Source organism: Colius striatus, chromosome 3, assembly GCF_028858725.1.
Source record: "Colius striatus isolate bColStr4 chromosome 3, bColStr4.1.hap1, whole genome shotgun sequence".
NCBI lineage: Eukaryota > Metazoa > Chordata > Aves > Coliiformes > Coliidae > Colius > Colius striatus.
This window is the reverse complement of record NC_084761.1, coordinates 51,379,984-51,403,014: the sequence shown is the minus strand read 5'-3', so window position 1 is coordinate 51,403,014 and position 23,031 is coordinate 51,379,984. Positions and strand designations below refer to the sequence as shown.

Sequence of the window (23,031 nt, the reverse complement as noted above, 5' to 3'; positions counted from 1 at the left end):
ATAGCAATATCAAAAGAACTATCAGCCACTTGGCTTGGTTCTCCTGCACAGATCTCCCACCTGGAAAAGGGGAGACGTATTTGAACTGCATAGAAAATTAAATGGCTTTTACATATTAAAAAAGATACAGATGAAAATAGTTACACCAGTTACTAAAACAGTGGGCGGATGAAACAGAGCCAACTAGGCCGCTCTCCGTATTGCCACGCTCCCGGCGCATGCAGCAGCCCGAGTGCCCGCATAGGCCGGCTCATGGCACGCCCCGGCAGCAGCGCTGCAGTCCCCAGGAGCAGGCTGCAAGACGTCTGCTCTGTCCTCTCACTCCTTCAATGCTCACGCATCCCAGACCAGATGGGCACACTGGGAAACAGGCCTCCGGCTGGAAAAGGATTCCAGTTTGTGGTTTCTTTACAACGTGGTTTCCATGCAACGTCACAGCAACAAATTGCTAGTTTCTTCCTATGGAGAATGGAAAGAGAGAGGTGAGTAGCAGCAAAGAGAGGAGAAGAAGGCTGCCCAGCCTGGGAGGCGACAGTAGGGAATGTAAGTGCTGACCTTACCAGGGTCCTTCCTGCCTCATGAACAGCAAGACTTGGGGCAAGGGAGTTTCCTACCACTATTTCTAACACCATTCAAAGACCTCACCTCCCTTTCACTCTCTCCAGCCACCACAGACAATTTCTAGTCCTCAATTTATCTACAGCAATACAGAAACACAGCTTCTCACTGATTTAAGAAAGGTTCAAAAGCCCACTGCCAGAGGTGACAGCTCAACACATGAAATGTGAGCTCAGGCTCTGTCCCCAGCTGGAATGATATTCTGAAGAGACATGAAGCTGACTCAGCTGCCAGCGTTTATTTGGCAGCTTTCCTCCCTGAAGTGAGACACAATAGTTTGATTTCTTTCACCTGGTCCTTGCACTCTCCTGCTAGAGTGGATTCTGCCTTGCATTTCCCAGTGTTAAGCTCCTGCCAACAGGGATATCTGCAGCCCTGCACAAAAGGCTTGTATTTGAAGGACCAGGAACCAAAGGAACGCCACCTGTACAACAGCAGCAGGTCCTAGCAGGATGCATGTCACTGTCTTGCACTGACTGCAGGCCTGGCCAGCCCACATCCCAGCACAGACTGCCTGCTAACCAGTATCAACTCTCCCAGGTCTGCAGGAAAAGGCCTCTGCCCCATGCCTCTGCTGCCACCACAGCCCCAAGGGTTAAGAGCTGCACATTAACGCAAGCATTTTAAGTCCCTTGTCTTTCAGACCTCCACCAGCATCTGATGAAGGGATCCTGGCACTGGAAATGCCTGCCTCCTGTTTGATTTACACCAAATCAAACATTTGCATGGAGCAGGACTCATATAGTCCAATTATCAGGATTCAGATATAGGACACAAAACTAACAGCAACATCTTAGAAGTCCTCAAAACCACATAGTTAGGAGAGAAACCAGTACTGTGATACTAGTGCTCAGCCTGCCCTTTCCCACATCTGGCCCTGGGGAGAGTGGCTGCCCACAAAGCATGGCTGCCAAGGTCAGCCCCAGGGCATCAGGGCCAGATTGTACCCTACAGCCACACACCACCAGACATCTGCACAAAAGTGCCTGGGTGGCTTTGCTATCAGGAGGACTCGGATCTATGTTTCTGCTGCTCTAGTGGTCACAACGCATGGAGAGTGCCACAAGGACAACTGCAGGGCACTCAGACAGGGCAGAGCACAAGCTGTCAAGGGGCTGGCAATAATCAGGAAGTGGCGGTGCTGGGGGCACAGTAACTGCCCTTCTTCCATCCTTGTGGGATTGCAACACACCCTCACTGCTTCATGGCACAGCCTGTGTGAAACGCTTCCCAGCCTGCTTCTCCTCCTGCTCTGCCGGCCACCACCCAAGCCTGCTGTGTGGGACACAGCCAACTGGTTTGAAGTGGAACAATTTTTTTTAAAAGGTTTCACAGCATCAATCCCCTACTTGACAAAGCCTTGGCCAGCTGCCACAAAACTCACTTGTCCAGGAACAAATCCAGGGAATGCCGCTACAGCTCATTTCAAGAGACTTTCCTCCAAGCAGGTCTGAATTAAATGATACCAAGAACATTTTTACATTCATCATGATATCCAAATGGGTTTTCAACACACGATCAATGGGTCCACAGAATCCTATCCCCAGCGCTTCCCCTCTGGCCAGTGGCCCTGACATCTGCAGCAACTGTTTTGCTTCATGTCTCGTTGTTGTCCCCGACCTCCAGGTGACCACGTCCACTCCAGCCACAAGGCCCCCACCTGGGAGCTGCCCCCGCCCCACAGCGTTTCAGAGTCCAAAGTCCCATCGATCCCCGTCAGCATGCAACTCCACAACTGGAGAGATGGGAGCACTGCAGAGCATCAGCTATGTTCTGCCCGGTGGAAAACCTTTGGCACCGTACTGTCGATTTATCTGCAAGAAAAATGGATAAAGAACAACGTCACATGAGCAGCGGGGTTCACAGCACTTGTGATGAATAACCAAAGACACATAATTTTCTCTAGGCTTCTAAATAGGGAGGGTGAGGTCTTGAAAAAGTAACACAGGCCTTTTTGAGAACACAAGCTTCCTGCCAGCAGAGTGAAACTGGGACACAGTTGTCAGATGCTACGGAAGGCAGGCTGGAGGACGAGTGCACAGGCATAGCCTGGCAGCACGGTACAACAAAAATTGCAACCTCAGGTCAGGAATGTGTTCTATCAAGTACACACACAAGAGGACCAAATGAACAGACGACCATGACCTGTGTCTCAGTTTCCTGCCTGGGGTGGGCACTTCACCTTCATACACAGCTCAACAGACACTCATCACCAAAGCTATTCTCCAGTAGGATGAGTATATTTTGGGGTGGGAGGCTACTGAACAGAAAGAACAGCATCCAAAGCTACTTTCATATACCAAACTGTGAGCAATAGGCATCCACATGCATTCTAGCAGCAGCCACCAGCAAGACACTGGGCTCTAAGCTCCCTGCCAAATTCCCTTGTGCTACTCCAAAGAGAGCAGACAACAGTTCCAGAGCCCCAGGCAGTGGGACTGCTGCCTTCCAGAGTAAATACTGGGTGAGGGCATGTTTTACGAAGGCTTTCAGGTGTCCTCTGACAGGGGAATGGGGGACTGCTTTCAGGTCTCACTTGGAACATGGGCTGATCACAGTAGGAGTGGGGGGGTAAACCAAGGCAACATTAACTCGTTCGCTGCCGTTCTTGGGACAGATGATCTCCGTCAGTCCCTCAGGTCTTGGCTGACTCAGCAGTTCTCCTGTGAATAAACGGAAAATAATGAAAACACTTAAGCACCAACAAGGCAGTTTTTGCATTTTTTTGTATGCCCTTTCCCTCCCCCTCACCAAGCATCTATGACTGATCCATGTGAGCACTGCAAGAGAGCCTACTGGTCCTGCAACCCAAACAGGTCTCACTTGTGTAACCATGGTGAACATCCTGGTGATTACAGCTTGGAGACACGCTGCTCCACACAAATGTTAACATCTGCCATCTTTCCTGTCTCGGCTTTGAATCACCCCACACTGACTTGAGAGCTCCTCAGGGATTCATAGCATCTAGATAGTGCCTAATGAGATGGAAGTTTTAGGAGTAGGTGTTTTAATTAGGCTCTGGGAGCAGATGGGATCCAGAAGTTTACCTCCAATCTGCATAAAAGGGAGGGAGCTGATTTGTAGCGTCATCAGGAAATTGGTAGACAGAGAAGACTACAGATAAAAAGCCCTATAATTCACATCTGCATACTACAGTCATTTACACCCTCAAAGCTACCTGAAAAGCAGCTGTCTTTCAGCTCAAGCAGAAGGATTCTATAAGGACCCTGCCAAGACCACCTTCTTTGGTATGAACCAGAAAGGAGATGGTTTGGAAGCACTGCCAAAGACATGATTTTTTTGCATCACTTCAGTATTTCTCCTCTAAGAAATTCTATGGAGGACCTCAAATCAACTACAGACCAGTGTCCTTAACCTTTTCTGAACCTGTATGTTACCTCATGTTCTGTCCCTCAGCAACCCTGCCCATTGCATCTGTCCAGCCAGTACTGCAATTTATGAGTACTAGGAGCTGGAGAGACCCTCTTGTCCTGCGGTAGCTAGCCAGCTGCAGGGTGTCTCTCTTAGCTGCTAGAGCAATATTTAGAAGTAGGTAAAAATACTTGAGAGGATTCCCTAATCCCCTTTTCCCTGGGCAAGCTTGCCAAAGCTGCCATGGGACTGCTGCTGCATCTTGTCAGGGCTCTGGGCCCCACTATACTCTGCTGAGCATGCAGATCCCAGCTCTGACCATCAGCTCTTCCCTAAAGGAGGCAAAACCAGCTCTATATTGGGTCAGTAGCAGTGCGGGGCTCTCACTGCATGGCAGCCTTCTGCTAAATAAGTTGTCTCAGTTCTGCTGTTCAAGTGCCAAGTTGGCAACTCCACACTGCTGGTGCCCTGGCAGCATGTATTCCAGAACAAGATACAGGTCAGCACAGTGAGAGGGGAAAGCCAGGTGCTGATATGTGCTCAGTCCCAGCAGCTCACTCACAGCAACTCAAGTTTCCTCCTGTCCCCACTCGACAAGACTGGCCTCAGCAGGGCAGATTCCTTGGCCACTGACATGCCATTTCCTCAGCATAGTGCAGCTGCAATTTAGACACACAATAGCACCAGAAGCACCTTTTGATACCAGTCTGGCAAGTACGGTCTGCTCTCAAAGGCAATATGGGATGGCAGCATCCATGCCCAGTAAGGGCTCGGATCTTCTGCTGAGTGTGCCCACATCGGTGCCAAACAGCCCTACCCAAGGCAGAGGCAGCAGGCCACAATCAGCTTGTGCCAGCTACATCAGTGACTTTCTTTTCAAAGGCAGGCCAGCTGTAAGCAGACTGTAGTCACAGGTCCACCTAAAACTTTAGCAATCAATAAATCAGACACCATAAGCTGTCTCCTCATTCACTAAAACGCTCAAGATAGATAGTCCTTGGACTCCTCTATTTTGAAATACACTTGCAATAAATTCCTCCACTGTTAAAAAAAGAATATTGTAAAAATGTTTCCTTGTGTCTAGCTGCAATTGCCAGGCACATCAGAAAAAACAGAAATTGCGTTTCAAAGAAGACTGCCCAATCTGTGCAACAATGGCACAACACTCAGCCCCATCACACCTGAAGTCCCCCAAATGCTGCTTCCCTCCTCTCCACACTGTTTCTTTTCTCACTTTCATGAAAAAGAAGATCTAAAACCCCACCCTTGGTTTTTCCAAAGCAAGAGCACATTTTGGTAGCAGAGGGGAGGGCTCGGCAGGGGACATGTACACACAGAGGTCCTCTTGAGGGATATCTCATCTCTGGGGCCAGTAATTCCAGTTTGCACTCGTGGTCGACAAGATGAATTCACATTTGGTTTGAATATCTACTCTCATCTCACACCCACACTCAAACCTGAAGTGGCAGAGAAGCTTTTAAGCCATGCAGACACGTCTCCCAAAACAGAAGAATCGTGATGGTTATTTGCAATTCAAAGTTAAATCTGCAAGGCAGCGTCCTCAATTACGTGAGCTGTCACACACTGAAAGCAGCATTGCATCTCATCAAGCACGCACGCCACCGGGCTCCACGTCCCTGTGATTCCCAGGTTGACTTCCAAGATAGAGTATTGTTAACAGCACTGAAAACACTGGCTCTGAAAAATGCCTCATTAAAGTACATAATGGTGCAGTGATTTTAAGACAGGGCTAATATCCATTAGATCTTAAACCAGAAGACTGCAATAAGACTGGTCTGTCTGCTTGGGTCTTCATTCCTATTTCCATCATCCCACTTTGGGTATCTTTAGACAGAGATTTCACAAGCAGAGGAGATTGCTGCAGGGTAAAATAGATGACTGATTTGCAGGCAGACCGCCTCCCATAGCTCTTCAATCAACTCTCCTTTCCTTTATGGCTTTACCTTCCCCTCCAGGTTGCCATTGGGATAAAGTTCACCTTACTCTGTGCTCCTAGCCCCATTCACACCTTCTCCAGCCCCACTCCTTATTTCTTGCTGACACACGCGCTGCTCCTCAGAAGACAGACAGTTCTCACAGTTACTTCGAGACAGATCATGCACCAAGTGGGCTGAAGGTCACTTATGAAACTTTCCCTCTCTTAGCTAATGAAGGTCCCACTGTCTTCCCACCATAGCATTGTCACCCCCTTGTCTTTGCAGACTGCTCATCTTCACTGCAGAAACTCATCACAGTACTAAATCAGCCATAACTATCTAAATCATGCTTCACATCACTGCTAAATAAAAGCCAGTGCAAATCCCATTGCAATATGCAGTTTTCACAGCTGTAACAAACTAGCAGAGACACTGCTTGGTCACAACTCTCCAGGCCCAGAATCTCTTGGAGGTTTCAAAAACCTCACATTTCTATTCAGAAATCATTAAAACTGCAGGTAATTAGAAATGAAAGTCTTCAGGGCTGTTGCAAGGTAGGAAAGAGCAGATCAAATGAAGTATTACATTGATACAAAAGAAAAAGGTAAGCCCTTGGCCTATGGTGGTGTTCCCTTGATTTAACTGTTAAGCTTAAATGTAGCTAGAGCAGCCCCTGTCTGCAGCACTTGTTCTGTCCCAATGTAGAGACCAGCAAGTCTGTATTTTGATTGTGCATTCCTTCATGAACATGTCACAAATTTGACTGGAAATCTCAGTTCTGTCTGCTCTCTCTGAAAGGTTGCCTGCAACAACAATCAAACAAACAGCAAAAGTTATCCTAGTCTTGACATGGTCTTGTTTTTAACATTAGCTTCCACAGAAACAACTAAGGTTTAAACCAAAACTCCAGCTACTTTGTCTTAAGGCTAAAGACTAACACGGTTCACTTTTCGAAGAACAACCCCATCTTCCAGGAGGCAAGTCTGCATCACTAAAACTATTCAGCTGATTTAGGTGCATATGTCCTATTCACAAAAGACACTTTCATGCTAAATACTTGATGACCAAGGCCTGATTTTTAGATGCATCTAAGTCCCAGTTCATGCAACAGTAGAAAGGCACCCACCAAGCTTGCTTAAAAGTACCTGCAGACAGATAGCAGATGCTTTAGAAGATGCTCCTTTGTTGCTTCTCCATTTACAAAGGCACAAATGGTGCAGAGAAGTTGCACCTGTCCCATAGTCACCCTCCTGGCATTTTTGCACAGAAACAGGTCTCCACAACTACTTGAAACGTGCTGTACAGCAAGCTCAGGCTGAGACATAAACTGAGAACCTATCATGAAACTACCACAGTTGGTTTTGGCTGCAGCATAAGTTGGTTTCTAAACTCCCCCAGGCAGATGGGCTGAGGAGACACACTGCCTGCACCATTTAAAAAGAAACCATCTACACATGGGCATCATAGGCAAAGGTAGGAACAAACCTTCAGCCATGCCCAAAGCTCTACCAAAAGGGCCTGTTTCCTCACAGTATTAGCCAGCTCATCCTGTAGCAGGTATTTCTATGTCAATAAGATGTTCTTCACTGTCACTGTTTTATCCCAGAGAAAACACAGGCAAAGCCAACTTTCAGCTGCTTGTGCTCAGGCCATGCAGCCTATGAGGTTGATTCTATGTGCCAGACAGACATCAATTGTGCATCACCACTCTGCACAAAGAAGACATTTCTACCGCCATATATGTCCAGAAACACATAAAAGCATTGGTGCACAATTTTTGTTTAAGTACAGAGGTAGGCACATTATTCCTTCTGTCCTTGATTTACTGTGATGTGGGGAGGGATGCCTCCTTTGGATCCCATGCCAGCAATCAGACCCGTGCATGTTGCAAAGCACACTTCACTGGCCTTTAGAAAATACCCGTGAAATGCCAGATGCCCATGACAAATCAGACAGTTAAGAGGGAAGCTGACATCAAGAAAAGCGAGTACTTGCAGGAGTGTTGAGTTACTCCACGCTGGCAGCCAGACAAGGCCAGCTGTAAGCCTACTTGGCTGCCTAACAGAGAGAAGGATTTTGCATACAAGTAGGAAAATCTCACCCAGACCACTTGCATTTGCATAGTTCCCAGGGCCAGAGCTATGCTAAGTGGCACAAAGTTCCCTGTTCCTGTGTCAATTACCTGCAGCAAGGGTACACAGGGGAGAGACTCTGCTCCAGCCTGCCATGACATCTTTCTCTCAGAGGTCCCAGGAGAATCCACTTGCATAGTATCAGTCTGGTGGTGTTTCTCATGTTCATGCTGTCATTCCTGCTATCAGGACCTGGGCTCTGTTAGGACAATCAGCAAGGAACAGTTGAGCAGGACCCTAGCTCAGGCTCTGTGAGACCACTTCAGTCTGCTTGGGACCTTGAAGATACATCACCCATGCTTCATGACAGGGGCATGAGAGAAGCTATTCCCAACAGCACTGACTCACCCACTGCACTGCATATTTCAGAGGTGTTTCAACCACATAGCCACTGCTTTTGCAGCTCCAGTACTCATTTGCTTTCCTACTTCAAATTCCTTCTCACTCTTCCTCCTTGCTAAAGGACTTCAGACACCAATCACTGCAAATGGGTTTGACATGAAACAGACTTTACGTATCAGCCTCAATTGCTTGTCAAGCCTCCTTTAACTAACCCTTGCTCATGACATCTCTCAGCAGAGCACCCAGCAATCATGACTTCAGAAAAGTAGAGAATAAAACACTTCAACACTGCCTGAGTACCTAAAGCCTGTGTCCCATGCTCAGTTTTCAATAGCAGTCAGAAAGCAGAGCTAACAAGAGAGCTCCAGGTCCCAGGACACTCCTCCACAGGCCTCCTTTAATCCATACAACTGCAAAGAGACTGAGGTTGGAGAAGTTACAGCTTCTCTGCCTGGCTGTTAGTGGTTTTCAACAGCTGTAGTACACAATTAGATCCAAACCCATCACTTATTCTCAAGCACTGCACACAGAAAATACTGCTCTGTATTTGTATTAATTTTTAATATGCTCCTTAGAGCACTACCTGCACGTCATGCACAAAAATATTCTCCAGAAAGTTAGAACTCTGTACTGTCCTTGATTTATTTCTGGGGTCCTGAGTAACCTTATCTACCTTGCCTGCTTGAAGCAGAGGTTCCTCCAAGTTAGGACTTCATTTACTTCTCACTGGAGGCTATTCTCCTGGCTGTGAACACAACAAAAATGAAGAAGCTGAAAGCACAGACATCACAAAAGGGAGCAGAACAGGGTGAAATCCACATTATTAACAGAAAGCTTCATGAGCCTTGCATTGCAGTCCCAGTTAAAGGTGCTTAAAACTAGCAACATGAACAATCTCAGTCTGTGAAGTGCTCCAGTGGAAGAGACCACTGTGGAAACAAGCAAGAGAGGAGAAGAAACCTCTGTTCGGGAGCAGAACCATCCATCAGGTACAGTACACGCTCAGGAACAAATCACCTTGGGATTAAATATGGTTTGAAAAGAAAGACGTATCTTGAAAAAAAAAAATAAAAAGCAAAACTTGCTCTGGAAATGTGGAGTGGGAAATGTGGCCAGCTTCAAGGCAAAGAACCAGGCAACACAGATAAGTCCCCAAGACCAGAAGCTGAGAGCACAGAGAAAAGGATGTGGACAGAAAGAAAAGGGTGACAGCTTTCCAAAAGGAACTAATGACAACCTGACATTTCTTCTTTGAAAAGTTCAACGACAAAAAAAGTCAGCAGTAATACCTTCTTTGAACACACAGCAGTCTCCTGTGGGTGCTCAGCTCCACGCTGTATCTTGTGATACAGAGTATCACAACTCGTAGAGGGGCCGGGCTGGCTCAGCCTTGGGGCTGCTGGCTGACCCAAGCAGACAGCTTTCCAGGTTTTGCACTCACGGCACCAGATGCTTCTCAAGACAGCACAGCTCTGGCTGTGAACATGTATATGTGTCACCTGGAGTATTCCTCCCAGCTAGCTGCACAGGTAAATGTTTCCTCAAGGCTCTTAATTCATGCCAAGTGACAGAAAAATGAAATAATCTCCGTGGTGAATCCATGGAAATAGGCAAGAGTGTTTTTCAGCTTGGAGCTGACAGGTCTACATCAAGCTTCAGAACCTAGAGCGACAGCTCCCTAGGCCAGGAAGCCCAGACCAGCCATGGAAGCTGCCTTCCGCTCAGCTGAAGCCCAAGCAGCTTTCCCCACCACAGCTGAGATCATCCTGCTCTCTATCTCCTACCCAAGGAGGAAGCAGGCTAATCACCCTAATGAGAAGCCAGGGGCCGTGCCAACGGGTAAGCTGCTCTGCAAGGCAGGCCCAAAGAGACACAGGAAGACAGTTGCTGTACCTGGAATTGCTACCTATAATATTAGCCACTCAGGGAAGTGGAGAGGTCACACAAACAACAGAGACCAGAAGGCTTAAGTGGGTTAAATAGTCTCCTTCTCCAAGTCATGACAGGGTCAGCTAGCCCTTAACTCCTCGCTGTCACAGCAGAAGAGGACATGCACACACCTCATCTGTTACAAGAGCTCTGGGGAAGCCTTTGGCACTGGACTGAGCGTACCTCTGGGCGGAGCACTTAGGTGGAAAGTAGTCTGGGTGCTCAACTCAGCAGCTACAAGAAGGTAGTTATTCAAAATGCAAATTTACATCTCACCCACTGATTTCCCCAACATGAGTTATTTGAGATCATCCCTTACTGGTGTGGCAATACAATGTTTTTAAGTATAAACCTTGTAAGACTCTGTCCCAAAACATTAGTTAATTATCTTTTTGTCAGGCACATAGAAGTTAATTATAGTTAGAACTTGAATTCAACAAAAACCAGAACAAAAAACCTCACACATTCCCCAAACCACACAATTTGGTACTTCCCATCTCAACACTCACAAATCAGAATGGGGAGAGCAGTAGGAAATAATCAGAACAATGCCCATCAAAATAACTACAGGAGTAGTCATGAATGTTTGAGCCCTTCTGTCTCATTCTGACAGTATGAAATAAGCAGCTCAGAGAAATAAAGGGTGGTTGACGTCTAACTTACTCCTAAGCCAGTGCAGTTAGCTGATTTATCACCAGTATGGCTATATGACACATGCAACATTTCTCTTTCTGCAGCTCATGAAATACTGAGCATAGAGAGTATTTATGCCAGATAACACTGTTATCTCAGCACGAGACTTGCCACGGGGAGAGAAGGCTGTGACTTTTGATACACATACCCCTCAAAAAAGAATGAGGAGAGGTGGGTGTGAACATAGTGCTATTTCTCCACTGTGTCCTATCAAACTCAATCTACTTCAAATAGTATTTCAGCATGAGCAGGCTCCCTTGTGCAGCTTCATTTCTACCTGTCCTGTTGGGTACTCCATTGTTCTTCTCCCTGTGCAACAGGGGAGGTGGGAACAAGCCATCTCCATGCACAAGTGATCAGAACAGGCCCTGGGGAAAGGAAGTTACCAAAGAGGACAAGTAAACAGTACAGTGTAAAGGCTCAGGAAAATCAGAGGGGGCATCAGGGAAAAGTGTAAATAGAAAACAAAGCATGCTCCAAATTGCTGAATATTTTGCTGCTCTTCTAGTATCTAAAAAGCTTCTTGAATTGGCAGGTTACAACACAGCAGTTTCAGATGACTGCAATACAAAGCCATGAAAAATTGATTTGCTTCATTAACATTTTAGGACCTTATTAGCTGAAACGAAATTGACTGTCAAGGCATTTTAAGGGAGAGGCATGGTGTAATGAGCTCAGTTTGAATTAGCCTCATCCCAGAATAGAAACAGGTCTGTCACTGAATAACCAAGCCCAGAATCTACCTTTTGGTTATTTTTAATTCCACCCCTTCAGCTGTATCAGCCATGAGCATTTTCTCATTCTGCCAAGCAAGGAAAGGCACCAACTGGAGAGGAGGCTGCAGCCAGCCTGAGCTGTCCTCACCTAGTAACAGCAAGGCAGGACTGCAGGCACAGCATCCACTCCAACACTTGACACCACCAGCTGCAGCCAGTCCAAACAGCAGCAATTCCTCCAGTTCTCAGCCCACTTTTCCAAGCAATACTTCCAAAGCTATTACACCTCCATCACAGAGGAGGAGTTGAGCCTTCATTCATCCAGATGATCAGCATGCTGCAGGTCCCACTAAAGGAAAACAAAAGCCTTCTCAAAGCCGTTATTATGATAAGCAAAGTTAAGAAGGAGGGCTCATCAAAGTCTGGAGGGGCTACCAGGACTGGTCATCACCCTGGCAGCTCTGGCTTTCTGTGTTTGGGTCACAACACATTAACAGCTGGCCACTGAAAAGCCAAACCCCTGTGAGGGGCTTACAAGACTCAGTCCCATGGACTTCCAGTCTCACTTAACTGATGAGACAGGGCCAATCCCAGCCTGTTCCTCCGCTAAGTTTAGAGAATGCCTACCAGACATCTTTCCTCACAACAGTTTGGCTACAGTATTGCACCCAGAACTGGCCAATCATTTTTCTGCCTGCTGCAACGCAAGAACTATGAAACCTCAATGCAGTACTGTGAGGTGCACTTGAAGAAAACCAAAGGAAATGAAGTCCAGCACCTGATCCTGGCTGCAGCAGGCTATAGATTCAAGAAGCTCTCAATGGTTCGTGAAGAGACAGTACCAGTATCTGGCAAAGTGTCTTCAAGCTTTACTAAAGAGATAAATCCCTATGCCGAAGACAGGCAGAGGCTGGAAAAGCATTTGGGATAAGTTTTTTTTTGCTTTTGGCTTGCTCCTTCCCCAACAAGATGTCAACACATGCCATGGCTGAAGGTAGGATCCTGGCTATGCAGCCCCTCTTCTGGAAGTTGAACCAAGTCCACCTGGTGAGTGAAAGACCTGCATTTTCCTTTGTAGTCGCCTTTCTCGTTCTGCCACAATGCTTTTGTTTAAAATTTGTCTTTTGACAGCCAAGAAAAATAAGAAAAAAACAAAGCCCACATGCAAGACACACGTGCACATGTGCTGCGTAACAGCTTTCCCTGAGATTAAGCAAACTCTTTGCTGGGTAAAAGTAACTTGGAGCCACGAGTTGTTGTTGCCTTAGGGCCATTCCAAAGCCTCAGTGTGTTCCATAAGCCCAGCTGCAGAGTGCTCTATTTTCAAACCTGTGTGGTAAGTATTGTCTTCCAGATCACTTAAGGTGAGATGCATGCGCAATACTCCTCTGTAAAGCTATTTTGGTCACTCTAAAACCCTTGCTGTTCAGCAGGACAACCACAGAGACCACTTAAGCAAAGGAACAAATTATTTTTACTTTCCATCATCATTGACTGGTCTAAGGAGCTAAGTCTAAACACTGTAAGTCCTATCCAGGCTCAAATATTAAATCAAGTAAGTCTTTTACCTGTAAATTGAACTAACTTGAACTTACCGGTCTTATCATTTATTAACGTGACTTTTGAAGCCAATTTACTGTGGAATTTGACCTATGCATGTACACCATATAATTTATTCTTAGCTCATGCTTAATTGGAGAAAAACACCTCTTTGGTGCTTCTCCTACAAAGCTACCGACTTCCTGCTACTTAACTATTACCACCCTACATGCTGACCACAGGTATGGCTTCAGCTGAGTAAGAACCTGCAGGATCAAGAAGATTCCTTAATTACAAGGGTATCAGATCTAACTTGCTTCTCTGCATATATTTTTTTCCCTTTACACTGAAGTTTCATGAGTAAAACCTTCGGTTCCTGCCTTGTGAGTCACAGGGTAGTGTAGATTTGACTGAAGCCATATGGCTGAAATCAGAGGAGCAGAGTACTGAGACCAGCAGCTGACTCTCCTCTTGGTCTCACAGGTAAAGCTGGTGTCTTCTATAAAAGCATTGCTGGTACACATGCTAATGCCCAAGCAGCACTCCACAGAGCTCAATTTCCCTATGCCAACAGAGATGAAGAAATGATTTATTTTTTTCCAAATCATGTCCTTTTTTTGAGTTTAAAGTATTTTTATTATTACCAAAACTGCTGTCTTTGAAGTCTGAGGGAGCTTTGCACTGTTCAACAGTCAAGAACAAATGTCTGTCAGTTCTTTTACTATTAAGAGCTTTTACTTGTCCCTTTTTCCAGAGGGGACGACAGATAATATTTTAATTTTTTTTTCAGTGATTCTTCATTTGCAGTCATTTAACCATTCTTCTCCAAACCCCTTGAGTCCCTAATATCCAAAGAGGTGACAACTAATAGCTGTAAGTCAAGGCAATAACTAGCTTTTTCTTACAAAAACTTCTTCCCCAAAGGAAAGAACTTATCTGTAGACTTAAAACTATAGTTTGGTTTACTACCTCTCCTGTAACCAATTTGTACTACTTTCTATTCTGCCACTGAAACATCTTCCAATAATAAACCATGCAAGTTCAGAAACAATAGCTTCGCTACTTCACTCCTGCAGAGTTCATTGCCTACTAAATGCCATTTGGTCAAGGGTTCTTGGAGCTCAAAATATACCACAGCATCCATCTTTGCTGTTTAAAAATCACTTCTATAGCAGTCATGTTTGCTACTGAAACAGGAAGGAATCCTGGAGGCTGTAAAGAATTCATCAGCCTCCCAGGTCTGTCAGGAGAACATTTCACTCCTCCACCATCTCCTCTATCCCCCTGCACCTTCCTGAGAGCTGCTTGCTCCACCATGGGGTTCTGGGAAAGAGCTGAACCCCTTCCTCCCCAGCTTTTGTGCTGCAAACCTGTATTCCATGTTTTTTCTGGGCAGCTTTTCGTGAGATGGAATCTCTGAGACACTCACTAAAGTCACTAACACAGCCTTGCCTTCTTCTCTTTCAAATGTCTCACCAGCCCACCTGAACTCCAAGCTGGCTGTCTCTTCTCTGGATGTGCCCAGCACCAACCCCCTCAGAGGGACCTGTCTTGGGAAGAAATAACCTTACAAATTCCCAGTCATTTATTGCACAGATTAAAGAGAAGAGACTCAGGGAGATCTTAAATATATGGTCAAGATATTAGGACTATTAGAGACTGAAAGAACAGGAACCGGCAGGACAAGTAGCATTCAGTACAGGGTTTAGGCTTCAACTGGGCTTCCTCTAAGGAGAGGTGAAGCCAGATGTGGCAGCTCAAGAGATGGCTTCTGCCAGAATGGTGGGCAAAGTACTAGCATACAGGAAGAGAAAGTGGCACATTTCAGAACTACTCTGAGACAATATATTTCAGACAGTGCGCTTTCTACAATTAAATGACAGAGTGACAACCAAAGAAATAAAGTCAATCATATAAAAAGTCACACAAAAGGCCATTACAAGAGAAGTAAATAGCATCCCCACCACTGCTGCACTTCATCCAGGATCCTAGTCTGTCCCATGATGTGAGAGGCCCTAAAGAACCACCAGTGTTTTGGACATAATTTAAAGAGGGAGCATAAGCCAGGCTGGATTAGAAAGAGCCCTTCCTTCCCTCCACCACCACCACAAGTTTGCTCTGCGAGAGGAAAACTTCAGAGAAGGTACAGACCTACTGGCTGCTTTTGTTTGCACACATAAGGATTTTGCATGCTTGGTGCTACTAGAAACGTGTCCCTCAGCACTGGACTTCACCAGCAGCCTCCTAGGAGCCAAAAGCACCTACATCTCTTCTCCGTGATCTGGTTCCCTCCTACCTCCCTCAGACTCCTGCATTTTTCTTAAACACACAAGCCAAGAGAAATGTTCTTCCAAGCAAGTCAAAGCTTTATTAAAAATTACTTTCGATTAAAAAGGACTTTTAAATCCTTTTGTAATGACGACTGGATTATTTGCATCATGCTGCATTATGCAACTGGGGATAAAGCAGCACAGAGCAACAGAGCCACAATTTTGTGGGCAGCTCCCAGCTCCAACGCTCACCTGCAAGCCTCAGATGGAGCTGGACAAAGTATATCTCAGAGAAGCAAAATGATGTGCAAAGCTTGGATGACGCAGCAGCTGCAGAGCAGAGGCAGGTTTGCAACATGACTTTCACCAGAGATGCTGTTTCAGGGGAATACTGCTGTTAAACACCTCAGGAAACACAAGTAAGAGTGACAAACCTCTGGCCTGGAGCCTGGACATGGGTCGGCCATAGAACATGACAACTTATCATGCCATATTGGCAACGAACTAGAGACTGGGCAAGAACTGCATTCAAGCTGCCCAGCCTCTACAAGAGTTGCACTGCCAGCATCTACCCTGCTTCCAGGGGCAGGAGCAGACACATAGTAAGTGAACAGCCACATTGCTCAGCTTCCCCTGGCCAAAGACACTCAGCCATGGTTGCAGCTGCCAGTTTTTAATGGGAAGCACGTTTTCAGCACCTGTGAAGTGCTGTGCCAGAAATCTAAGAGTCAGACTCGGAGCCAGCCTCCTGCGCTCCCCCAGCCAGCCCATCAAACATCTCCTGTCATCACATCCTCTTCAGCCCAGTGGTTTGGGTTATTGAATTTTTTTTTACTGGTTTAGTTTTTGTTGGTGGTTGGTTGTTGTTTGGTTTGTTTTTTTATATCAGATCCCTGCATGAATCACTAACTTGAGCATGGTTTTGCCTTGTTTGGCAACATTGTCTTACCACTGTGTTTAGCTTCACTTCAGGCATTTAAAAATGCTCATGTGCTTGTATATAACATGCCAGGCTCTCCTTTGTCGTAGTAGAAATATATGACTTATTTCAAATAAAGACAAAGAATAAGTTAAAAATTACAAGTAGCTTCAAAAGCTTCATGGTAGCTTTCTGTTACAAAAGAAGACAGAGAAAGGTACTTTTTCTTCTGAGTCCAAAGAAAGTTCCTAAACTTTTCTTTCATCAACAAAAGCCTTTACTTTGGCTGAGCCTTGTGAGTCACAAACACATTGGTTGGGAAGAGATGCACATGATTCAACTTTTGATCATCTTACCCTAGAAAGGTTCCAAGCTGACCACAGTGGCCGCTTGCCGAGATTAATTATTTGTCCATACAAGCATCGGTTAAGATCTTGCCAAAATCCAGTAATGATCACTTCAGAGTCTGTAGGGCTCCCTCTGGGCACTTTCATGCTTCTCCGAGAAATTAACAAACTTCTCACTAAAGCTGGAATGAAAATATCACCAGTACTAGATCATAGGCTTCTCTATTACCAGCATGAGAGTCCCTGCCCAAAATCCCTGACAGTACAGGTTCAGACACACAGATCTGACAGGACCTGTTAGCGAGGACAAAGCACACGGGAGCTTCATTCCCTATGAGCCCTCCAGTACTGTCACAGAGCTGGACAAAAGAACCTGGAGATGACAGAGGTTCCAAAGTGAGACTCATATCACCTCAATTTTCACACACTGAATGCTTCTGCATGAGTGTCCATGAAAAAATTTAAAAATAAAAATTAAAAAAAAAAACCCCAAACCTTGTTCAGCAGATCTGTGGGATATTGCAGTCAGCAAACCATGGTATCTCTTCCTAATGTCCCAGCTGTCTGCTTTCACTCTCATCTCAATGTGAAAGCAGGCTTGAGATGTTTGGAAACAAGTCAGAAGGCAGCTGAAGCAGAGCAATCAACTATATTAAAATATGAGCGCAAAGCTCCACAGAGACAGCTTTAACAAACAAGTTGGCTTTTATAAAAAAATAAAAAATCTAAATAAAACCCCACCACACACCTTTCTCACAAAAACTCAAAACAAGTAAAAGAACTTGAAAGCTTGAATTATATGCTCCTCACACCAAGAGCTCAAGGTGCTCTAGTGGGGCATGACTCCGGCAGTGCTTTTTCAAGTCTGAGATGGTTCAGTCCTGGTCTGTAACAGTGAAAGTCCTTGTATGAGAGAGACCCATGAAATCAGGGGCATGACTCCCTTCCTTGGCGCCAGTGAAACACCATCTTCCCTATGCTGTTCCCCTAGAATTTAGAGGATGGGTGACAGGCTATTAAAATCTATTACCGTTGCCACTCACTACATCTCCAAGATGCTGAAAAAGTTAACTGCAATCAGAATGAAGGGCTTGTTGTTACCTTTTTAAACACAGCTCTGAGTCCCAGAGCAAGGTGGGAAAGCCCAGAGACCCTCTCCTGAGTGGACAGGGCTCAAAAGAGCTGAACAGGACTGCTAAGGGACCCCAAGGCAGCATTGGCACAAGCTCAGTGTGAGCAGACTGCCCTTAGAGACCCAAAGCTGCAGCACGGCTGCCTTACTTCACAGAAACAGATGTCTTCTTTCACGGTGTAGCCATCACTTAATGTCCAACCAAAATAGATGTAAGTTGTGCCATATTAAAAATAATAGCAACCAAAAAACGTTACATCAGATCACAGGAGGGGGAAGCTCTATTTTGATTGATTTCCTAAATTTAGCCACTTTGATAAACCAGAGTCACTTGGACATTAGAATTTTCCATATCCAGTGCATTCATCTTTATCTGAAATAAGAGCATCAAAATCTCTCTCAGACAAAGAAAGAGATTGTTCAAAAGGAAGATTTAGAGAAATGTACAGGGAGCTGAAAACTCATCTGGTTACACAACACATCTAAGTAGGCCTGGTACTTGCTGATGACTCCCTGTTTGGAAACCTGCCACCAAACATATTCGACCCCCGACAGCAGTTCTGTCTGTAAAATACAGCCATACACAGCAAGAGGGTAAGAAGCATCATGCAGACCACGAGAGGAAACACACACAAAACCCTCTGTCTCCTCCCCTTCTTGCAGCAGCACAGACTTATCAGCAGGATAAGTCTGTGTGTCTCTCTTGGCCTGGGATGCTCCAGTGGCATGAAGAGAGGTCTGCCTGCTTGCTCTTCTCTGGAGCTGCCTTCCTGAAGATACAGCCCAGATGAGGCTTCCCCAAGAAAGTCAATTCATCCAAAGGACTACCTGGTTACTACTTGGATCTACTGCATTAATCATCCCAGCTCTCACTATTTGCTCCTGGTTGGACTGCTCAGCGATGTGGTGGTGCAAGATGGGAGTCATACAAAAAGGTTAATAGTGAGACAGAGAAGTTGGCTGTCTCAGAACTCACATTAAGGCAGTGAAGGCCAAGCCAGCAGCTCTACCCTCAACCTACAATGCTCCTTAAAACCAGTTTGGGCCCAGGAACAATATAGAGGGAGGTCAGAAAGATACAAATGCAAATATCAAGATAGTCAATACGAGATTACTCATTTTCAGAATGGATCACTTCTCAGCCATTATCCCATTTTTGGGGTCTTTATTCTTGATTGACCTTGATTTATCTAGAATTTTAATGAAAGGAACAAAAATGTAACTGCTCAGCCACAGGCAACATGACTACTTACTGTAAAAGACTGGTGCCAGACACCCAGTCTTAAACAGAGGTCGCTGCCTCTCCATCCTCCACACTGTACATTCTGTGCCTGTGCATTTCAGCTCTGCACATTGCTAAGTCCTTCCTTTCTAATATTATCTCTTGAGGGAAAAATTGCTTGCCTCCCATACTTGACTGCTTCACCTAAGAAAGAGGTCACAATGAGTGAAGAAAGGTATTAAACATTCAGCAACAGAACTCCAGGACAATAGCAAGAGATGTGTTTAGGGGCTGCTGCACTATATAGTGCCTAGTCTGTGCTGCAGCACAATTCTGCAACTCTGCTGTCACCACCATGATGTTTCAGAGGCCATATGACAGAGATACATGTTTCTTCTGCTGTAGGAAGGTCACCCTTCATCTGTAGACTATGCAGCAAGGGGTCACACTAGCTTTAAGGATAGGGATTTCAGGGTAGGTTTTAGCCAAATCAGCCTCTCCAGCAGTTCACTGCTGCCAGTCTTTCACAGAAGCAAAGGCACCAAATACATTGCACATGTCTCTCAAAGTTAAGCAAGACTCAGCCGCTGCCAATATTTTTTCAGTGTGTTTCTCCACATGGCAGAAACAGCAGCTAGATACGTGGGAAGCAAATTAGGTCAAGCACCCGTGTTTCATGCCAAATCCCGCAGATTTTGGTGCTGTGGAAATCATGTCCAATTTACTTTGTGGGAAGCTTATCAACAACCCTACTCTGCTACAGGGTAGGATCTGTCCCTTATTGCAGGCCATTGCTCATTCTGTATTGCTGGAGAAGAAAGAACCATCTAAAACTGCAATGAATATGCTCCAAGGGGAATACCATGCAGAAACTGGTCACTATGTACAGATCATCCAGGAGACAAGTTTTGAGCAAAGTGTGCCACAATCTTGCATTCTATTAGGATAAAAACCTGCAATATTATCATCAATCGCAGCATGAGGTCCACAAATCCCTGCCCTTCCATTGGTACACCTTTGCTTGTTCCCTTCCTTTGACACTGTATAACTGGAAGAGGCTGAAAACTCCACAGAAAGAGACATGTACCAGGCAAAGGAGGAAGGATCTCTCCCAGAATGGTCTGGACTCCCTCCCATGTAACACAAAAATGCTTATCTAAACTGGATGCTTGGCAAGTATTACTCTAAAACTGGGTAAAGGGGAAAATATCCTGGTATCACTTTCACAAAGGGCCTTACAGAGATCACTTTGCCAAGCTTTAGAAACCCTACTAAGAAAGGTCCAGCAGAAGTCTCTCATCAGCATAATTCAGTGTAACTTGCATCAAGAGCAATACGGCTCCTTCCTGGAGTATTCAAGCATCACCTTTGAGTCAGCACATGGCAAAACAGGGCAGGTCTGAACAGGATTTGAGATGCAACTTTGTTTTCCTCTGAAGGTTACTTGTCTCCACAGTTCAGTTTAGCCTGATTCTCACAGAGCACTACCTCTAATGGACTTCCCCACAGAAGTGCCTAGCTCACCCCAAAGCTGTCATCTGGTTCACACAGAGTTTGCCATGCTGAATGATCAATTAACAATCAATGCCACCTTGCAAAATCTGTAGGTTCTAGGCCAGTTTCACACCCATCCCCTGGAGTTCAATCTAGCCACAGCTAAAACCAGCAAGTAGGCATATTCAGTATACCTCTGGGAGAACCACAGAGCTCCTGAGAATGACCACTGGGAAAAAAAAAAAAACAAACAAATCTCAAATTAAGGTTTTGCTTTAAACCATAACCAACTCAAGCAGGCAAGCACCCCAGCAGTCACAGCTCAGTTCAAACACAGCCTCCATTCACTGGTCACAGGCAAGTCACCCCTAACCACAGAGCCTGCATCAGTCCTAAACCACACTGTCATTGACCATGCTGGCAACCTGATCAGCACCTTCGGGAACAAGCTTTAGCCAGGAAAATACCACAAGTACAACATGACTTCAGATTGCTGGGGCAGAACTATAAGCCCACAGAGATAGCCCAGCTGAAAATCCCAAAATAAATTTCTCCTAAAGCCAACCAGCTAGATGTTTCACAGGTTGTGAAACCCCAACCCCAGTTCTTACATCTGGTCCCCAACAAAGAAACTGCTAGGGGACAAATCTCTCCCAGCTGCTCTGCTGGAACAAAGGCTTGCATCCATATGGGTGATCGTCAAATTACAAGCTGTAAACTGCATCCACTCAACAGCTTCTAAAAATGCCAAGGCCTCCTCATCCGGATAAGACACAGCTCCTTCATACTATGGTCAACAGAATCCCATCAGCTTTCCTGCTGTAGCCAAGGAGATTACAATATAGCAGACCAAGGAGGCAGGCTGAGACTCCTACAGCCCAACATTGCTTTCTCAGACCCAAATATGTTCTTAACTAGCCAAAAGCATTGACACATTCTGTTTGCCACAGCAGGAGCCTGATTGTTATAAATGACACCATACTTCAAGGACTTTCTCCCCGCTCCTTGTCCCTACAAGGTGCTTCCTTAAATAGCACATCCTTAAACTACCATCCCACAAGCTCACCTGAAAAGAGGTGACCTTATTTGGTACCAGTCAGCCTACTTACTCTCACAGTTGCCCACATCTGTATAGCAGACCAAGTACCACAAGCAAGGAGAGGAAGATAAAAGGAAGTATCTGACCATCTTGTATTTACACACCAGTCCACAGTTTTCTTGACTCATTTGCAGATGTTATTCTTCCTTTACTTGAAAAAAGTAAATATATATATATATATATATGCGCTGATGACTTCCAAGAATTCAAACCTGGCACAGAATTTTTCATTACATACATTTTCTCCCTTCTCCTCCAGCAAATTGTTTTCAGGAGCTGGAAAACTAGCCTGCACTATTATTAGTAAATCACTGACTAGAGAGCATACTAGGCTACCATAGTTACCTGCTTAATACTGCAAATGCAAGACCATACAGGAGAATTACCTACAAGATACACTGATATTTTGCTTTTAAACTGATACTTCGGCTAGATCTCTGAAAACCAAACCTCAAGTAACAACATTACCAAAAGGCAACAAAGATTCAGCTCCGCCAGCGATCTCCCACCATCCTTTCCTGAGATGCAAGAGTAGGACTTCACAATGTATCCGCATGTGGGTCATGCACGATACATCTGAATCAAAGTTACATGGGAAAGCTTTTTACACTTGGGAGTGTTTTTATAAAGAGGCACCACACCACCACAAGTGTGTGCACACAGCAGGAATCAAAGCACGTTTCATTACAACTGTGTCCACCGTGTGCTGATGCAAGCTCTAGAGAAAGGAAAACCTACATTAACATTTTATCTCACCCCCAGTCAGTAGTTTTTAAATAGTTCTCATGCAATGAAACCAAGAGTCATTTGGTACTGAATGTCTCTTTTATAGGTCATTTCCTGCAAAGACAAACTTCTGTGACTGTAAAAATAAAAACCACAAATAATTAAAAAAAATGCACTAAAGGCTGAGAACTTGGACTCACTTCACTAACCGAACCAAAGACATCCACTCATCTATATCTAGTGTTTCCCTGGCTCAGCGATGGTAGCTCAAAGTCCAGGGGCCCAAAGCCTAGAGACAGCTCTCATGGGGAACGGGGGAGGGCAAGACTAGTTGTTAATGAACAAACAAAAAACATTTTCTTGTACCAACTTGACACACCAGAAAACATTTCCCTCCACAGAAATGCATAGGAACTTTTTGCTTAAAGAGGAGGATTTCTTCAAACAGCGTTAAATACGCATGTTGCTAATTTTATCAGGTTCAGTACTAGGAGCCTTAAAGAAAAAGAAAGCCTTCAAACACACTCAAAGCAATGCACACAAC

General features: G+C 45.2%; 1 protein-coding gene across 1 annotated transcript in view; it reads right to left on the bottom strand.

The window, feature by feature from the left end:
- Nucleotides 1-3,150: 3,150 nt before the first annotated feature.
- The window catches only part of MFHAS1 (multifunctional ROCO family signaling regulator 1), a 28,297-nt gene continuing 8,416 nt past the window's right edge, over nucleotides 3,151-23,031 (bottom strand). Inside the window, exon 2 of the mRNA XM_061993801.1 lies at nucleotides 3,151-3,281. Coding sequence (XP_061849785.1) covers nucleotides 3,151-3,281 — 131 coding nt within the window. The remainder of the gene's footprint in view (nucleotides 3,282-23,031) is intronic.